Here is a 21,505-nt window from a genome sequence, read left to right on the forward strand (position 1 = left end):
AATAAAAAAGGAAATTGGGGAGATTTTCCTTTATCTTTTGATTTTCCTACCACCCTTGAACACCTTCCCCACTACACTACAAAATGTGTATTTATTGCTGTGTTCCTGTGGGGAAAGAAGGGTGGGAAGTTCCACTAACCTCCTGTTCTGCCTGCCACTTGTGAAAAAGAAAGTAAATTGGGACATGTTTTCCCTCCTCTTATTCTTTCTGACACCCATTAATTAGACGTGTAGTGGGAAGATTTTCCACTGATTCCTGTTCTGTCTAACACCCATCAGAAAGAAAGGATGTAAGCAGAGATGTTTTAAATGAAGATGCAGACAGCAGTAAATGTGATACAAAGTCTAATCCTTCAACGATATATAAAGAACGTAAAAAAATAAGTTTTGGTTTGAGTTGGGCTTCAAGCGATAACTGTAAGGTTTGTTTTTTATTTTCTAGGTTCCTTTAACCTCCCTGGCGGTATGATTCTTTCAGAAAAAACATGCTAAAAGCGGTAGCATTATTTGCAAGGAAATTTGGCGTTTTATATTGTAGGTCTGTAATTTTTAGAAATAACTCACTTAAATCTGACCAAACAAGATTCTAATAGGCATCCCGTGTATTACATTTTTTTAAAAACAAAATTATAAATTATAATATAATAAATAATTATAAATAATTATAACAAATAATAATATAATTATAATAAAAATTATTCAATAATGTAATCAAATCAAAATCACTGAAATTTGCTCAGTTGCAGAATTGTCGCTGTCATTACTTTTATTTTTTTATGACGAATTTCCCCACAAATCGCTATCGCACAATTCTGCAAGTGATTATAATTTATTATCGCTGTTTTTTAGCTGATCTAAAACTATTTTTGACATAAAGGGACACTTTTGGTTGCTATGGACAATCTACAGTTTGCAGGGAGAAAAAAAGGTTTTTATTATATAAAATGACATGCAGGACACTGGGCAGACCACTAGGGACAGGGGGGGTGTGTTTTTTTTACATACAGTACTGTAATCTATAAGATTACAGTATACTGTGTGTATAGTGTTTGTTTACGTTTTTGAATTTGGCGCCGTTCTCCGTCCCCGTGCGTCGTAACGTCGCAGGGAACGGAGATCGGCGTCACACGGAGGCACTATGTGAATCGAGCGAGGTCCCGCTCGCTCACACAGCGCGGTGGCATCGCTGGATCCAGGGACAAGGTAAGTAAAAAGTGCCTGTGGATCTAGCGAGGCAAGCCCGTGACTGACACGGGGTTACCGATAGTAGCAAGAAAATCTAACCCCGTGTCAGTCTCGGGAAGACCGCCAGGGAGGTTAAGCTAGTGCATTGTTGGTTCACTTACCTTTTCCTTCCATTTCCCTTCTAAATGTTTGTTTTCTTTGTCTGAATTTCTCACCTGTTTCTCCTCAGTAAACTTGCCCCCATCATCCGAGCTGTTCTGGCTGGGGGTTGGTCAGGAACAAGAAGTGAGAAATTCAGACAAAGAAAACAAAGAAAAAAAACATTTAGAAGGGAAATTGAAGGAAAAGGTAAGTGAACCAACAATGCACAAGCTTAAAGAAACCTATTTAGAAAAAAAAAAAAAAAAAAATCTTTACAACCCCTTTAAAGCTGACTTGTTATTTTCATAGTAATCTGATAAATGAGCCAGAACTCAGTAATAAATTTACATTATTCAGAGTTACATTCCAAATGTTACTGTTGGCAGTAAGACTAATGTCTCCAGATTGTAATGGGCCCCCAACTGTTGGGCCCTTTAGCAATCACACAGCCTGCTGTGGTGCTGCTTTCAGTAACAGCAATGTAGATAGACACTTTGAGCATGCTTTTTTGCACATTGTTCTGATAAAAATGATGTCATTTATGTACTGCTTTCAGTGGGAATTATTTGTATATATCACATGGGGCCTTCTCCAGTTTAGAAATGTATGCTGGGTTAACATGCCTAACAGACCTGACAACGCTTTTTTATTTAATTACCTTCACAGTTTTTTTTTATTTATTTAAATTTCCTTTAAGCTGGTTTAAGATGAACAGTGATTCCTTAGGCTAGCATAAAATATATTTCTTAATTTAAAAACTACCACTTTAAAGCAACAGTCAGCATTAAAACATGAATGTATTTTATTTATTTTTAGATCAAAGTTACATTTTTTCACAGTTGCGACAGTCTGATTCATAATATTTTTTCCCTGTCTAAAAGCGTGACTGCTTTGTTCATCAACACTTAAAAATAAACCACATAAATTAAGATTTTCCTATGCTGTAATAATTGTAAAAACCTATATCCCTCCCATTTGATGCCTAATTGATGAAAAGCTTTAACCACTCGTAAACTGTTATTACCAACTTGTACATAGCTAACTTGCTCCATCGTACACTTTTATGGCTTTCAATGCACGTATGAATTCCAGATCACTTGTGAGCACAGATTTTTCTTTTTCTTGGTGATTTATAGTTCTCCTGCAGGGCAAAATTTCTTAATAAATGAAACCTTTGTCCACGTTTGTGTCTCTGATTACAAAACAAATATACAGCACATGGCCCTTGCTGAATGCAAGCTGTCCATATAACATGGCTAACTCAACAACTGCCCAGGAGCTGCTAAGACGACTTCTCTGCATTCATTGTGGGCCCCAGTATAACCCTTCATCCATTTCCACCACACTGTACATGATTTCAATTTCTAAACACATGGTTACAATTGATAAAACCTGTTTTCTAAAACAAAGTCTGTCAATGTAGTTTCCCAACATAAAATGTGAAACTGGAATTGGTCTCCTTTTTTTCCCCCAAGATAACAATATGCATTTAGTGATGTAAATAACATAAGCAATAAAATATGGAGATTACAGTATAGCTACGAAGGCAACATTTGCAAACAATTGTGCACTTATGTCACAGAATTAGTGGTTTTAATTAGGAAATGGTCCCTACAAAATTTGTCTTAAGTAATGGTAATTTTAGGCATCCACGCTCTTTTATAATAGCTCAAAGAAGAGAGTAAAATATGCATCAACTGGCAACAAAACACAATAACATTCAAAAATTGCAGCAGGCCACTCGGAAAAGAAATGCTTTGGTTCCCAAAACAGTATTTATGGCCTTTTTTTATGCTCAAAAGCTTACTAAATTCAAAATCTTTGGAAATCCCCTGATCCCCCTACACATAAGTCCTGGGTGACCTCTGTAGGCAGTTATCTACTTCTAGAAAACCATATTTACCTACGTTGGGGCTGCCCGGTAAATTTGAACTGGTCTCGGCCCAAGAGAGCTTGTATACCAGAGACTATTTCTGTGCCCGGGTAGGCCACAGGAGTATGACTCGCACTCAATTAAGACACACTTCTAAGATAATACCTTGTTCTGAGTGTTTCATTGTGTAGATGGTATACTGGAGATGGGTTAGTTGGCACCTATAGCTGTTTTTTGACTATATGTACAAATGTGTTTTCTGTTTTTTTTTTGTTTTGTTTTTCTCTTCTCTTTTGCAAAATGTTGTGTACCGCCTTGTCCTAGATTGCCAAACTATTTGTCTTTAAGCATTTTTCTAAAGAAAAAAAAAACGAAAAAAACCCCCCCCTGTATTTAGACATATACAGTCGTATGCAAAAGTTTAGGAACCCCTGACAATTTCCATGATTATCATTTATAAATATTTGGGTGTTTGGATCAGCAATTTCATTTTGATCTATCAAATAACTGAAGGACACAGTAATATTTCAGTAGAGAAATGAGGTTTATTGGATTAACAGAAAATGCGCAATACGCATCAAAACGAAATTAGACAGGTGCATAAATGTGGGCTCCCCAACAGAAAAATCACTTCAATATTTAGCAGAGACTCCTTTAGCAGAAATAACAGCCTCTAGACACTCCCTATAGCCTGTAATGAGTGTCTGGATTCTGGATGAATGTATTTTGGACCATTCCTCGTTACAAGACATCTCCGGTTCAGTTAGGTTTGATGGTTGCCAAGCATGTACAACCCGCTTCAAATCACCCCACAGATGTTCAATGATATTCAGGTCTGGGGACTGGGATGGCCATTCCAGAATATTGTACTTGTTCCTCTGCATAAATGCTGAGTAGATTTTGAGCAGTGTTTTGGGTCATTGTCTTGCTAAAATATCCAGCCCCGGCATAACTTCAACTTTGTGACTGATTCTTCAACATTATTCTCAAGAATCTGCTGATATTGAGTGGAATCCATGCGACCCTCAACTTTAACCAGATTCCCAGTATCGGCACTGGCCACACGGCCCCACAGCATGATGGAACCTCCACCAAATTTTACTGTGGGTTGCAAGTGTTTTTCTCGGAATGCTGTGTTCTTTTGCCGCCATGCATAGCGCCCCTTGTTATGACCAAGTAACTCAATCTTTGTTTCATCAGTCCACAGCACCTTATTCCAAAATGAAGCTGCCTTGTCCAAATGTGCGTATTTTCTGTTAATCCAATAAACCTAATTTCACTACTGAAATATTACTGTGTCCTTCAGTTATTTGATAGATCAAAATTAAATTGCTGATCCAAACACCCAAATACTTATAAATGATAATCTTGGAAATTCTTAGGGGTTCCTAAACTTTTGCATACAACTGTATGTACCTTGCCAGGGTGACACCTAGTGTATCTCTGTTTTGTTGAAGTTCACTAAGGGGCTGAATTTTAAAGCACATTTGTAAAGCACAGCAATGTGCTTAAGGGTCTGATTTGGCAACTTGACATCAGTTTTGGACACTTCCAAGATCTTTCAGAATTCTATGGCAGGTGCATTTGACTTGCATTTGACTTCCTTCTGGCCTAAATTTGATCTGCTACTATTAGTAGACAATGCAAAACCCACATGATGTGAACAACAGCCTGTCAACACAGGTCATAATAGACGTGATTTAGTGCTTTCTCAGCTTCAGCAGTCTGAGCACTATTTAATAAAAAAGTTACAAAAGTCACATGAAAAAAAATCTCTTAAATCACAGAGCTCTCTGTTGCGCTAAGCCAGAAATCTGTGGACCTTTGCAGGCTTGATACAGCAGGCTGCATTTTATGAATGGTCCATAAAATGTAGGCTGTAGTGTGTGTAGCCCTATAGAGTATAATAATAAAAAAAAGATATCCATTCTCCAGTAGCAAATTACAACATATTTTAAATCCTAACCATGAAATCCTAACAGAGATTTCATGGTTGGGCATTGATGATATCTAGTGGAGGCAAACCCTAGTTTAAACTTTCATCCAGCCTTCCTCTGAATTCTTCTAATAGTAGCCTAGATGAGCCCTTTTATTTTTTGGTACCCATATGCATCAGGGCAAGCTGGACCAACAAGATGTCTGACCCTGATGTGACATTATTAACCTGGCTGCACTCAATTACTATTGGCCCAACTAATTCCATAGCAGCCCTGAAGTTTATTAGGTAATGGGTGAGGAGATCTTGGATTCTTAGATCATGTTTAAATTAGTTAACGGCTACAAGCAAACAAAAGATCTGAGAAAAGATGTTTAAACCAGGTTGTTACACAATTGTTACACAATTCATACACCAGATTAAAAAAAGGATGCATCAATCTCAAAACCTTAAAGAGCGCAACGTATTTCTGTTTTAACACATTTATTCATACAAATGCTCAAAACATGATTTGAGTTAGTTGTACTTTGTTTTTATTATATGTGCAAAATTGATAAAACGTTGTTTTATCTCTGTATACAATCTTTGTTTTTTTTTTTTACAAATGAGGATAATAGCTATAGAAAATAAAAGAATAATGATTTCCAGAGTACCATGAAACAGCACAACAGCGCTTGCACAATTTGTCTGTCTGGAAATTTGAAATAGTATTTTGGATGAATCCTTAAGCTGTGTAAACCACAGTCTTTTTCATCAAAGTGGCAAACTGAGAGTCTTTAAAATGTACAAAATAAGCCTGTAGCCCCACCTGCTGTCTCAAAAGCAAAAAGCAAAAGATTAATATGTAGTATTTAATATTTGCTTAATATAAAATGTTAATATTTTGGATTATAGTCCTAACAAAATGAATTAACCACTTAAGGACCGCCTAACGCCGATATACGTCGGCAGAATGGCACCGCTGGGCACAATCACGTACCTGTACGTGATTGTATAAAGCCCAGCGGTGGGTTGCAGGCGCTGGGCTTTGTCTAGAGTCCCGCGATCGGTCCCCGGAGCTGAAGAACGGGGAGAGTCGTGTGTAAACACGGCTTCCCCGTTCTTCACTGTGGCGCTGTCATTGATTGTGTGTTCCCTAATATAGGGACGCACAATCAATAACGTCAGACCTACAGCCACACCCCCCTACAGTTGTAAACACACATGAGGTCACACTTAACCCCTTCAGTGCCCCCTTGTGGTTAACTCCCAAACTGCAAATGTCATTTTCATAGTAAACAATGAATTTTAAGTGAATTTTTTGCGGTGAAAATGACAATGGTCCCAAAAATGTGTCAAAATTGTCCGAAGTGTCTGCCATAATGTCGCAGTAATGAAAAAAATCGCTGATCACCGCCATTAGTAGTAAAACATTTTTTTTTTTTTAAAAATGCAATAAAACTATCCCCTATTTTGTAAACACTATAAATTTTGCGCAAACGCTTATTGCGATTTTTTTTAACAAAAAATAGGTAAAAGAAAATGTATCGGCCTAAACTGAGGAGAAACATTTTTTTTTATATGTTTTTGGGGGATATTTATTATAGCAAAAAGTAAAAAATATTGAATTTTTTTCAAAATTGTCGCTCTATTTTTGTTTATAGCGCAAAAAATAAAAACCGCAGAGGCGATCAAATACCACCAAAAGAAAGCTCTATTTGTGGGAAAAAAAGGACGCCAATTTTGTTTGGGAGCCACGTCGCACGATCGCGCAATTGTCAGTTAAAGCGACGCAGTGCCGAATCGCAAAAAGGGGCCTGGTCTTTTACCTGCATTTTGGTCCGGGTCTTAAGTGGTTAATTAGGCACAAAACCAATATACCACCTCTTTAAAGAGCTTAATTTTACTATCCTGACAAACTAATTTCCCATTAGGTTTAAATTAATCGCTACTTGTGAAAAAGGATTGGACACTTCTATAATCACTACTTGCACTGAAATAATGCTGTTTCCTATGTGCTTATTTTTTTTGTGATGTAAAACGAAAATAAAGATTATATAAAAAAATAAAGAAATGAACAGTTCTACAGTATAATTTTTTTTTATTATTTTATTACTAATTAACTGCCTCTGGTCACAGGAAAAAAAATAGTTTTAAGATTTAAAAAGTGGTTTAGGTTTCAGAATAAATTGTTTATATGAATTGGCTATTGTAGTCAATAAGCATATGTAATGCAACCTAGTGTGCAAGTGACAGATGCACAAATACTTATAATAACTAGCAAAACTGTTAATTCTCCAATACTATAATTAAATAAGCATAAGGGCCTGTTCACACTGCCCACACACGAGTGGTTTAGAGTGCGGGCAACGGTCTATTTTGGTTGCAGTGATCCAGTGGTAGGTGACGGTGTGATGCACGTTTCAGCATATTTTGTCAACATTTTTAAAGCGCACAAAGTGGGGTGCTGCCCTGCTGTGTGGTGATATGCAGTGCTATGAAATGCAGTGTGCTGATTCAAAAAGTAACCAGTCATGGTTTCTATTACTGGACATGTGCATTAGAATCGGTATACAGTATATCCTTCTGATCAGCCTTCACAGTATCTCATGTCAATTATTGTACAGGGAATATTTACATTTACAATTTTTATTCCATACCTTTCTTTTTGCAGAGAGGATTCTCAAATTAGTGTAGACATAATGCGTTTATGAAAATCCAATAGACTTGATAGATTTTAGTTCTAATACAGATATTTCGATGGTTATCACTGTTAACTCAATTGCTAATTGGTACTGCTGTAACTGTATCCCATGCTGTGTGCTGAAGAAATATTTACCTCCACTAATTTCACCCTTACATCTACTCCAGATGGTTCATTAAACCTGCTTCCACAACCTTTATTTTTGAATATTCACTCTATATTTATTTAGGTCTTAAAGCAGATATTTTAGGGCAACTTTTTGGCCTATGGAGATGCTAAAAAAATAAAATGTATGTGGAATATAATATATCTGCAGTAATAAATGTATCCTGAACTTCAGGCAGGCATCTAAGTATACTACTGCAATGAACATATGATAGGTGGACTAGCCTCCAAAATCTTTGAATTTCTGTCCCTGAGATTTATACAGCTCTGCCAAAAAAGGCGGTGACCTGATTGAAATTAATAGAATCTGTTTACTTCCCTGTCCCCAGTCTATGATGTTGATGGGGGAATTGTGCAATTTATTTTCTTCCACAAGTGGTGGAAGGAAAGAAAATCAAATCATCTATGGGCTGCTATAGTATGTTCCTTGTGATTTTGTGTAAACTGCAGCACTGCAGCTGATTGTCCCCTACAATAAATAACAAGAAAGAGGCTGAAATCAAGAATCAAGGAAAATTCAAATACATGCACTAATTAAATTTAAAAAATATGTTTAATAAATGTGTTTAATTAATGCATAATTGCATTCATTGGCATTGTATATCTCCTTGGAGTTCAACTTTAAAGATAATGAAATGTTATGATAACCCTATAGACAAGGATGCCCTTTGTTGATTATTTACATACATTGTAGGAATAACATGTCAAGGCTTTGGTCATACACCAGTATTTTTAACATCATACCTGGGTACACATCATGTACAGGGCCAGGTGACTTTCCTATGGAATTCTCTGTAGGATCTTGTGGAGAAATTGCTGGCTGAAGGGGTTGAATAGTGAGACATTCATTGAGAACTTCTTGGTCAAGCTCTGTCCTTGGGCGTAACTACAAGAAAGGCAAATGATACAAATCACCTGTTATCATTTTTGGATCACAACAGTTATGTGGACCAGTACAATAAATGACATCAGTCTAGCGATCCTTTACGATCTAAGCAGCACTAAAGTCTAGCATGAGTCTTGGTAATTAGCAATAATTTATTTTCCACGGTATAGAGGCTTCTAAGTAGTTCAATGAAATCCATATGTTTTCTTCTTTACACAGCTAAGAACGTCTGCTTCCGATTACCTACTAAGCTTTATGTTTTAGTGCTATCAGCTGTAATGGGTATTCATCATGAAATTAGTTGCATGTGTACTCCAGGAACCAAGCATGTTGTGAAAGATTTGCATACTTTCATAGTATAGACCTCTAGCTTGAAAACTGTCAGGCTCATCTTGTCACAACTTCAACTCAAAATGGAGCAATGGATTTATGGTATTTATCAGTAAGCAAAAATGAACCTAAAAAAAACATTGTAGGATAGCTTGCCTGATAAGCTGTTACAAATCCTTGTCATACTATTTTACATGGCCTATTCTAAACTGGCCTACTTTAACCACTTTCTGACTGTCCTATAGCACTTTTACTGGTACAGGGTGACAGCTGTGCACAGGATCACGTATATATTTGTGATTCTGCTCTGCCACCTGCAGAGAGCCCACACGTGCCGCCAGTGAGTCCCTTCTTCTGTGATAATTCACATCAGAAGTTGATCTGCGGATGCCGGGTACTCAAAGTCCTCCGGCACCCGCCGATCACCGGTAAAACACAGAGAACTGGGATATGTTTATGTAAAAAAGGCATATCTCAGTTCTGACAGGGAGAAGGGATTGATCTTGTATCTCTACAAAGCAGGGACTAGAAATGATCTCTTCCATTAGTGAAAGCAATACACCCTTTGATCTTACTAGATGTTTAACCCCTTCCTAGCCAGCGTCATTAGTACAGTGATGGTATATATTTTAGCTGAGTATTAGTGTCACTGGTTCCAACAAAGTTTCAAAAGTGTCAGTTAGCATCTGATTGGCCGCCGCATCTCGCAGTCCCGCTATAAGCTGCTGATATCCGCCATTAGTTGTATAAAATAAATATTTAAAAGTTCCATAAGTATATCCTATAGTATGTAGACACTATAACATTCTTGTAAACCAATATACAACTATACCCTTAGGATTTTTTTTTATCAAAAACATGTAGCAGAATATATATTGGCCTACATTTATGACGACATTTTATATTTTTTTTAATGTTTATTGGATGTGTTTTATTATTGCAGCTGCAACAAAAAATATAGTTTTTTTCCTAAATTGTCTGTATTTTTTTGTTCATAGCACAAAAAATAATAAATGCAGTGGTGAACAAATACCACCAGAAGAAAGCACTATTTCTGGGAAAAAAAGGACATCAATTTTATTTGGGTAGAGTCGCTTGAACATGCAGTTGTCAGTTAAAGAAATGCAGTACTGTATCGCAAAAACTGGCCTGGTCATGAAGAGGGTAAATCTTCCAGAGGTCAAGTGATTAAGCAAGCACCAAATAAGACGACTTGTATTCTGTGTATTCCAAATCTGATTTTAGTTGTCATTTTTCAGGTACAAGTGCAAGTTTCTTGCTTTGATAGTATAATAACAATTTTTTTTCTCTGTTACGGTCATGTGATCTTCTCCTGTGACAAGCAGCGGTAGCTACAGGTGGGAGGAGCGAGCGCTCTGCAATGGCTGGTAATGCCTGGTAGCCGTGACATCAACCATAAGATCTTATTGCCCATCCAGTGTTGGAAATACCCCTCTCCCATGCAGGGGCCGCAGGTTGACACAGGGGAGCCAAAACATTTGACCAGACCAGATTGGCCTAAAAAAAGAAAAGTATATTCATACAGATGAATAGGCGTTATAGGGGGGACGTTTTTAGGAGTAGTTAGGCTTTGCCTTGAATTTTACATAAATACTGATGTCCAGATTTGTTATTCATTTATGACATTTACAGTAGATATTCTTTAACAGGTGATTTCCACAAACATATCTGGAACCCAATTGGTATAAACAAAATGTCAAAAAAATATTTTGCATGCTTTTTATCATATAGCATGTTAATGTCAGAATGTGCACTGCATATGTAAAATATTTACTACAGTATCATGCCTTTGACCTTCAAAAACATCCATTCACTGTAATGGCTATTGCATATTTAAGTACCAAAATTTCCAAGTACACTTAGCTGCAGGAATACAGTTCAAAGTGTGTGTTTGGTAGCATATTGCTAGAAGAAATAGATTTTTTAAACCACCTTTATTTCACGTGTGAATACATTTTTAGTTTAGTTTATCTATACCTACAGAACACTTCCCACTCTATTAATCTCTATAACATGGGGGGTTCTGGATTAAAATGTTTGAGAGTTTAGGGCAGTTCTGTCACTACAGGACGCTAAAAGGTTACTGGATTTCTGGCACGATCAATGTTTTTTTCTGCCAATTGAACATATATAACAAAACACTTACCATTTATACATAACAGACCAAACAGGTGCAAATAAGACAAGGTCATTGTAAGGGTTTACATACACATTATTTTAAGCAGCAAGCTAGGTAGTTAAAATATGCAAAGTCCTGCCACACTAAGCCAACAATGTAAAACCCCCAAAAATGATTATTTTTGATAGATTAGGATCATTTGCAACTTTTTTTGAGTATATAATGAAAACAATGTTAAGCAGATATGTCATTCAGTGTGGTTGATCCCTTCATTGTGTATTTCCTTATAAATACCATATAAGTGTCTTGTTTCACTTACAATAAGTTTACCACACCATAGCCTGAATGAATGAATTAATTAATGGAATGCCAATATGAAAAGATTGGGACATTTTCTGTCAATTTTATTTTTGAAAATGTTTGAGAGGCTGTCAACACTGCCTTGTTTAGTGATAATAAGTGTTGACGTTCATCATAGTCATTGTACCAGCAAGATTTGGCAAGCTGAAATGAAGAGTTGAGAAGGGCAAAAAAAATAAAATAAAATGTAAAATTATTTTTAAATGGGCCAAGACTAAACATGACCTTTGCATCAATACTCTTTATGGAGCACTGTAAATTTTGCATTTTGACTAAGGGCCTTTTGATTTGCTAATAGCTTTGCCACTACTTAAGATAACAAATTAATACACATATCTTGTATTTTGGTACAAACAAACAAGGCGTTTTCTTTACAATATTGTCTTGCAAACCAGGGTTAGTTTTAAAATGTTTATTGTTACTGTAGATTAAAAATTCATATTTTATACTATAATTTATCCTGTGTATAATGACACTAAACTTACATTTCTCTCACAAAGCTTCACAAAGTTATTCATAAATAAACATTCTTTTTTTAGTTTTGCACATTTTTAAATGCATTAAAAATTATAATAAATATTAATGCTAAAAATGTAAATATATTAAAAAAAACATTTAAACTTCTGTTAAAGAGACATAAGTACACAGACTGTGTGTACTGTGTATACTCTGCTTTAGGCATTTCAGCTCACAATACACCCCCCTCCCAGCAGCAAAGTAATATAGCCATGCACATTATGTTTTTTCTCATTAAGTTCACAGGCTAAACAGTGTGGATGGAGGAATCTCCACTGTGGACTACTGTGTACAAGCAACTGCAGCACCGGGAGTTGCCTAAATACCTGACTGGTGACTGCATCTGATAGAATGCACTCACTTTACTGACAATATTATTACACCATGATCAGTTGAGCTTTAAATAGACTTGTTAAGCCAACAGATGCATAAAAAGGCTTGAATTTTGGTCAGATTCAGCAGAAATCAGCCAAAGTTCAAATTACACATGGCCACTTTTAGGATTCTCCTGGCCTTTGAATCACTAAAGTATACCCGGAGCAGGTGTTATGGAGTGGAGAGCAGTGTGAGCTTATGTGCTGAGGGAATTAACTTGCGCACTTTAGTGGTTTGGCTGGTAAGTGGTATTCTTGCCTAATACTATCTATGTTTAAAAAATGTACCCCCCTCCTGCTACTTATGCTGCCTAACCTGTGTAAAAAAATATGTATACTTACCTATTTTCAGCCCACTCCAATCTGGTCAATTGATCCCCTGTTTCAGTGGCTTTAGGGAAGAGGAGGGAGCACCCACAAAACACTGGGGGGGGGGGTAGGAAAGGTGGGAGGGAGAGGAGAGGGATAGCGGGAAGGGAATAATAAAAAGAAAACAAATATATAACATAGTCCAGATACAATTAACCGTCTCAGCAGGGAGTAAAAACTCTGGATAAAAAGTGGGCAACTTTTGGTGGTATTTGATAACCTCTGCGGTTTTTATTTTTTGTGCAATAAAAAAAAAGAGCCCCAATTTTGAAAAAAACACAATATTTTTTACTTTGTGCTATAATAAATATCCCATTTTTTTAAAAAAAATTCTCAGTTTAGGCCGATACGTATTCTTCTACATATTTTTGGTAAAAAAAAAAAAAATCGCAATAAGCGTATAGTGACTGGTTTGCGCAAAAGTTATAGCGCCTACAAAATAGGGGACATAATTATGAATATTTTTTTTTTTTTTACTAGTATTGGCGGCGATCTACAATTTTTATTGGGACTGCAACATTATGGCGGACACATCGGACACTTTTGACACATTTTTGGGACCATTCACATTTATACAGCGATCAGTGCTAAAAATATGCACTGATTACTGTATAAATGTGACTGGCAGGGAAGGGGTTAACACTAGGGGGCAAGGAAGGGGTTAAATGTGTTCCCTATTAGTTATTCTAACTGTGGGGGAAGGGAACTGACTGGGGGAGGTGACCGATCTGTGTCCTTATGTACAAGGGACACAGCATCGGTCTACTCTCCCTGACAGGACATGGATCGCTGTGTTTACACACAGAGATCCATGGTCCTGCTCAGTTACTGGGCAATTCGCGGGTGCCCGGCGACCACGCACATCGGGTTCACAGTAATGCGGCGTGTGCGTGCGCGCCGTCGGCGCGCGCCCCCCTAGTGGCTCTGCAAGACAAGGACGTCATATGACATCCTCTCAGAACAACAGAGCTATCGTGCCACCGTCAATTGACGGCGGACGGTAGTAAGGTGGTTAAACATAGTGTTAGGCAGGAATTCTACTTCATGTTTGAGGATGAGCTGCTTCGCAGTGTCTGCAGCTAGAGAAATCAGTGATGGTTGATTTACAGCTTAATAAGAACATTGGCCACGGGTTCACTGAAAAGTTGATAGCCAACACAAAATAAATAGAGGTAAAAGAGATATAATACTGTATGTACAAAAAAGTATATAAAAAAAAGTAAACGTGGATTTGTGGGCTGCAAACAATGGTGTAGCAAGCTTCAGTGCTATCTATGTGACTACCATCAGAACAACAGACAAAAAAATGGTCTGGTTGGATTCCCAGTTTACATCCTTACTTTCCTACCTCTGGACAGATCTGTCCTGTGATTCAAGATAGCAACATTCTCAACGTTTTGTGGGATTCTGTTGCTAATATTGTATTGTATGCTGCAAGACAGATGTTTGAATGTCTGGTGGTTTTGTGTACTGGGGTGCCATTCAAAATGAAGATCCAGATGCACTACAGTACGCGTGGTGCCACAATGCATAGGTCTAAAATGGGCCTAAGATGGGAATTCTTCTCACTCTGGAAATATTTCAACTCACTTCCTGTTGTGACTCTGGGACAGGAGGCTATGGGAAGTTGACCCAAAAAAAAATATTTAGATAGAAAATATCAAATTTATCAAAAAGAAAAAAACCTAGGAGAGTTTTTAACCAGTCTCTACTATCGAAAATGAAAAAAAGTTTTAGGTAGACGTACACTTCAAATCTTCTAAAATGTTTATTAGCAGTGTCCTATTAAGTGAATATTTTTCAAAATGTATCCCCTAATCAAGCATGGTAAATGCCTCTGTTGTGCATAAATAAAGTATTTCTGATTATGTTTTCTTGCATGCTAAAACTCAAATTCAGACACTTTCTGCCTATCTGCCAAGTTTCAAAATTATTAACAGCTAAAAGTTGCGTTTCCATGGTGAGCACAGGAATTTTTAATTCAGCTCTTCAGTCCAAAGTAGGCTACATTACTTTATGTGGGTTTTTACTTTTCCTGTAACAATAGTTTTTAGGATTGCTTGGAAAATGTACAAATTGCTTAGTTTTACTATTATTATTACATATTATAATATATATATATATATATATGTTTTACAGTGTTGACATCTTAAAGCATTCCTGTAGGCCTCTTCATCTGAAGCAGATTATGGTACACTGTCTCTATAACACTCTAATGGCTTGTTCAAACTATTTGCAGTGATCTGTGTTTTTACAGACTGGATAAACACAGGTCACATCTAGGGCACATAAAAAAAAAATCTATATGCCCCATTCAAACCACAGTGGTGGTGTGATGTGAAGTGTGGTGCAATGTAGGAAAATGCAGCATTTCTGGACTTTGTTGCACTGCAATGGATGTCACTGTATATCACTACTCAGTAGCACAATGTACAATGCTGTTGTGCAGTGACATGAATTACACATCAAATAAAGTTGAGTGCAACTGATACAGCCCTAGTCTGCACAGTAAAATTGTGGGTTTCAAGTGTGATCAAAGGCTAAGCAGTGTGTATTTTATGCTGTGGGAGGAAACTAGATTACAAACTGAGAAAGAACGAACAAACTCTGGGCATATACAGTATACTGTTATTGTTGTCTTGCCTTATTATTATACAAGATTTATGTAGTGCTAGCAGTTTGTGCAGTGCTTTACAACGTGAAGGCAGACAGTACAGTTACAATACAATTAAATACAGGAAGAATCAGAGGGCACTGCTCATGGGGGGGAGAGCTGATATAGGCTTCTTTGAAAAAAAAGGTTTCTTAAGGATCTCCTAAAAGAGACAGAGTAGGAGATAGTCAAACAGATTGGGGTAGAGAGTTCCAGAGATAAGGAGAGGCTGGGGGGAAGTTAGGGGGCGAACATTGGAGGAGTTGACAAGGGAGGTAGAGAACAGGAGGTTTCAGGAGGAACCAAGAGAAATATTTGGTTGGTATTTATCCTGCTGGTCTTGATATCCTGTTTGTAGACATATTGATATTTATTTGCCTATAACAAAAATGCTTGGTCCTATTAGTATATATCTATTCGTTGTCCAAACCGTCCCAAAAGTGAAAAGTGTTTGGCTTCCCTGTTTAATAATATATAGTATAATTAATAATAACCTAGGGGTATCTAAAAATGGACATCAAAAATTATTTTGTTTTGTGAGTAAATCTGATATTGTAGGTAACATAAATGCTTACAACAAATATTTGGGACATTGGCTTTGTTAAATGAACAGGGGGTTGGGAATGTTTGTGCTTTTTCCAGTTGCTTTCTGTCAATGGTGAAAAGATAAAAAGTTACCATAGCTCACAAGCTTTGGGATGCTATGGGTTGCAATGTACTGTAAGAGGCAGTTTTAGGCTGAAATAAATATGGTAAACGTGTATTATCTCACAGACAACAGGCAGAAATAGTGTACAGGCTCACCGCTTATTATATAAGCAATTTTACTAGTCTGCTATTGAAGGTGTAGAAATGAGACAGGTTTTATCATGAAATAGAATTTAGAGTTTATTTTTTCTGAGCCAAAAAGCCAGAAATATTGTACAAACTTCATGCACAGAAAGATTAACTAAAACTGGAGTACTCAGAATCCAATGCATCTGTGTATGGTAGCCAATCAGCATCTAACTTCAGCTTTTTCAATTAAGCATTGACAATAAAACCTGGAAGCTGATTGGTTTCTATACAGAGCTGCACCGAATTTTGCTCCAGTTTTAGTAAATCCCCCAGCCCCCCCCAACTATGTTATTCTTTTCACTAGGCCACAACTTAGAGGCAGAGACTGGGCAGGTTTCATCATCATATAAAAACTACAGTTTATTTTTTCAAAGATAACAGCACAAAATAAACTACAGATTTCATTGACAGTATTGCTGCAGTTGGAAAAGGTCATATTTTAAAAATAACACATAGCATGCAGTTTTCCCAGCCTAAAAATCCACATAAAAGTATATATATATATATATATATATATATATATATATATATACATATATATATATATATATATATATATACATACATATATATATATATATATACATACATATATATATATATATATATATATATATATATATATATATATATATATATATATATATATATATATATATACATTTTACAGAACAAAAGGATGGAATATTGTACTATAAACAGTATTTTACTAATTGACAGCTGGCATTTTACACCCCTTTCCTGTCCATGGCATTTTTCAGTTTTCACATAATAGTAGACAATTATTTCATCATTATTTTTATTTTTTTGAGACATGTAGAACTTTTTTGGTGGCATTTAATAACCTCTGAGATTGAGATTTTTTTGAGAAAACCTAACTAACTCTAAACCTGCTCTCCACCACATTCTAAACTTAATCTATCTAGCCCTGTAAAGCAAAAATCGCTATAGTTACCTATTCTGCAGCTGGTCTGGTCTCCAGCAGCGGAAGCTTTGTGCAAGAGAGGGCCGACAACGGCTAAGAAATGCCTGGGAAGTGAAGTCACTTATAGACTTACTGTGGGGCTTCCGTTGTCGGCTATCTCTCCTGCACACGCCTCCACACTAAAGCTGACAGTTGATGCTTGGACCAGAACGGATCGACTGCAGAATAGGTAAGTATAGCGATTTGTTGCTTTACAGGGCTTGATAGATTAAGTTTAGAATGATAGATTAGGTTTAGAATGTGGCTGAGAGCAGGTTTAGAGTTAGTTCGCTTTTCTCTGAACGTACACTTTAGGCCCCATACACACCATAGAATCCATCCGCAGATAAATCCCAGCAAATGGGTTTCAGCGGATAGATCCTATGGTGTGTACACGCCAGCGGATCTTTATCCGCGGATAAATCTCCCCTGGGATGGATTTTCAGCAGATGAATATTTGCTGACATGCTCAACAAATCCATCTGCTGAAGTCCATCCCAACGGATGTATCCGCTCGTCTGTACAGACTCACCGGATCCATCCGTCCAAAGGGATTCCCCACACGCGTCGTAATGATTTGACGCATGCGTGGAATTCCTTATATGACAGCGTCGCGCCCGTCGCCGCGTCATAATCGCGGCGATGGCGCGACACGTCATCGCCAGAGGATTTCGGCGCGGATTTCAATGCGATGGTGTGTACACGCCATCGCATAGAAATCTGCTGAAATCCTCAAGAGGATTTATCCGCGAATACGGTCCGCTGGACCGTATCCGCGGATAAATCCTCTCGTGTGTATGGGGCCTTAGGCAAATAGAGAAGGAGAACACATATCTGATTCCTAAGTTTCTGATCCCGGTGGCATAAAACATACAACTTTTACAAAAATACGTATGTTTCTATCATTCGCACACTTACGATCATTTTGATCAGTTTCTTACAACAGTCAAGGAATATTCACTGAATACAGCTTTGCAGTGTCCACTGTTCTCTGACAACCAATGTTGTGTTTCTTTCTTTAAAAGCAAAACTAACTTTCATGGAAAGCAGCAGGAAGCAATTAAAAATAATCCAAACACAGCTATCAATATGATACTTTCTTTCTGTCTAAGTCAACCATTTTTTTCTGCCCCATCCAGTCGCAGCTGGTGGTATATTTTTTGAGGGGGGTCGAACGATTGGTCTGGCACCAGTCCTGCACTTACCCTATGTCGCAGGTTTCCTCCATGCGGCGGCTTCACCCTGCATCTCCTCTTTCCTCTGCTTCACAACGGCATGGCTTCCCCTGCATCTCCTCCCTTGCGCCCAATAGGATTGCTTCTGCTCTCGGCCAATTGGGTCTCAGGACCCGCTTCCTGAGCCGGGTTTGGACAGGAGGAGAATCAGGAAGACAATAGCGAATATTAATTCGCTATTGTCACAAGATCAGATGGGCTCTAATCATGTGCTTCTAAAAAAATCCCCTTTGAAATCCATGCGTCCGGCGCCCTGCTTGTAAATTAGAGGCCGGGAGCATGGATTAGGGGGGCAGCATCCCATATGGATGGGCCGTCGCTGCCCCAATCCTTACCCAGTTGACTGACTAGTCTAAGTATCACACCAACAAAATCAGACATCAAAGACACACAAGTCAAACTGAGAGATTGAAAGAGATTGTTTTCCCACTCTGCATCAAAATACGTACAATCAATAACCAGAAGTGTAAACTGTTATCCTACTCTGTTTATTTAACCAGAGACATCAAGCTTTAAGTGCACTGTGCAATATGTGCAAAAATACAAAAATCCATTCAAGAAAAGCAACAGTAGGAAACCAGAAGAACGGTACTCAGGAAAAGCAACAATACATATCCAGACAAAGTACTGACGGGCAGAGTGCCAATCTAAAATATTTTATCACATAAGAAAAAACATTAATATCAGAAGCATAATTTTTGAATGCCTGTATGCCACCCCTGGTAGCAGCCTATGCTTCGCCATGGCCAATGTGAACTATACAGAAATCCATCCCTGCAAATGCCTTTTCTTTCAAAATATTTTCATTTAATTAAGACAAAAAACAGCGAACAACTGCCTAGGCCAGTAGCTGAGATGGGTATAAAAATGGCAACATATATACCACAAACCAATGTGCCTCTAATATGGTATAAGCAGTAACAACAAAAAGAAACAAAAAATACCAGGTGAGAGTGCCTTGATAGTATTGTAAGCGAACAGGGTAATAGCAAATCATGCGGCACTCAATAATTGTGCAAACGCCCTTTTAAAACGTAATACATAGTGAATGGTAACCCATAACAAAGAATAAATAAAACAGGTCAGATGGCTTGAAATCAGTTCTTATTTAGAGTCACGCTCATTTTCAGTAAAAAACCTGAATCTCAAATGTCCTATGGTCCAAACAACTATTTGCAACTCCAATAGGATATGCTGATGTGATGTGCTCTACATTCACCAGTAATGGTCCAGTACAAAGTTCATCAAATACCAGATGCTTGGAACCACTGGTGCTTTAATTAAATAATATGCACATTGCAGCCATTTTGTTAATGTTTTTATACTCCAGCATCTATGTCCCCCATTTGGTAAGTTTCCACTGAGGGTGCATGTCAGGCTAGGAGTCTGCCCTGACTCCATGTAATCCACAGAACAGAGAAAAATCACACCCACTGCACACCATAAAAGATAAGCAAGCCTTAGCCTAACTCCATCTAAGCCACAACCCCAACATGTTTCACCCCACTTACAGGGCTTAGTCATGGAGGAGTCATGTTCTGTGGAAAAAAGAAAAGGGTATATACAGGGGTCAAGTCCTGGGGGAAAAAAGTGTGGGAACTCCCACCCAAGATCCACTCCCCCACCAAAAAAAAAATGATACGCTCATATGCATAATTACTAAACTTTATGCAAGTTCTTTCTAAATCCCGCAATAACTCACGGCAGACCTTCGCAATGTCTCCTGGGAACAATGACAAAAGCTTCCAGGAGACATTGCGGCATTGAGGAAGTGACGCAATACCCGCACACTACCCGATGAATCTATATACAGGAAGCGGCCAGTAACATAAAGGATTACTAAGGTTCGCCTGCCCCTGACTCGAGCTGGGCATCGCCGCTTAGTGAAGGATTGGCTCGGCTGCTCTAGTCCTGCAAAGGGAACTGCATTCCTGCTGTGAAAAAAGTGCAGGGACTCCGTTCCCACTCGTTCCCGCAGGACTTGAGCCCTGGGTATATAAGATATCATTTGATTTCTAAGTCGTATCTTGTATTTTTAATTGATATTCAAACACATTATCTTCATCAGCAGAGATCTACATCAATACGGCCTTATTTAAAAACAACTGTGCAGCTTTCATAGTGTCATCTCACATTTCAAACCAGCAATAAATGGAGGTATGTAGCATGTGTACAGTTTATAAGCAAATCCCCGTGGCACCAAAGAGATTATAAAGCACATCTGCTACATGGTACTTAGCATGAATCTAAGAATTCAAGTTTATAAAGGAGATAATTAGGAGCATCCACAACATTATGTTTTTAGACTTCCTGGGTCATATACAGCTACTTTAAGGTACAACATTCATACAAAGTGACACACATCAAGACAAATTAAATTGCTAATAACAGCTGCCACATCTAATTATTTTGCAAAACACCATAGTTTAAAGCCTAACTTTATTGAAGCAATGTTTGCAATGTAATGTATTTTTTTTCTAAGGATAAAATGATAAAAATACAAATAGTACTGTATTTATCATTCATCTGTATGTTTTTTTTTTTCTAGGGTCCATGCAACCAACATTAGCTTGGTGGAAAGTTGCTAAGGATAAAACACTAGTGTTATTTCACATTTTAGTTTTTCCGGGGGTATACTTTTTGAGTTCCGATCTTAAATGACCTTAAAACTTTCATAGACAAAAAAAATTGGTAATAACATTTAATTTAGTAATAATATTTCTTACACAACCGTAAATATTATGAGCTGATTTGTTCCCTGTTTTAAACCCAATAATCCTTGTGTAATTATGCATCCCAAAATGTCAGCATAGTTCTTGCTTTCCATTGTCTATGGATACAGAAATATTTTGTAAGGA

At 37.5% G+C, this 21,505-nt stretch overlaps 1 protein-coding gene across 1 annotated transcript in view; it reads right to left on the reverse strand.

Moving 5' to 3' along the window:
• The window catches only part of LOC120943817 (zinc finger protein GLIS3-like), a 158,202-nt gene that overhangs the window by 92,129 nt on the left and 44,568 nt on the right, over positions 1 to 21,505 (reverse strand). The window contains exon 3 of the mRNA XM_040357368.1: positions 8,728 to 8,869. Coding sequence (XP_040213302.1) covers positions 8,728 to 8,869 — 142 coding nt within the window. The remainder of the gene's footprint in view (positions 1 to 8,727; positions 8,870 to 21,505) is intronic.

Source organism: Rana temporaria, chromosome 1, assembly GCF_905171775.1.
Source record: "Rana temporaria chromosome 1, aRanTem1.1, whole genome shotgun sequence".
Classification (NCBI taxonomy): Eukaryota; Metazoa; Chordata; class Amphibia; order Anura; family Ranidae; genus Rana; species Rana temporaria.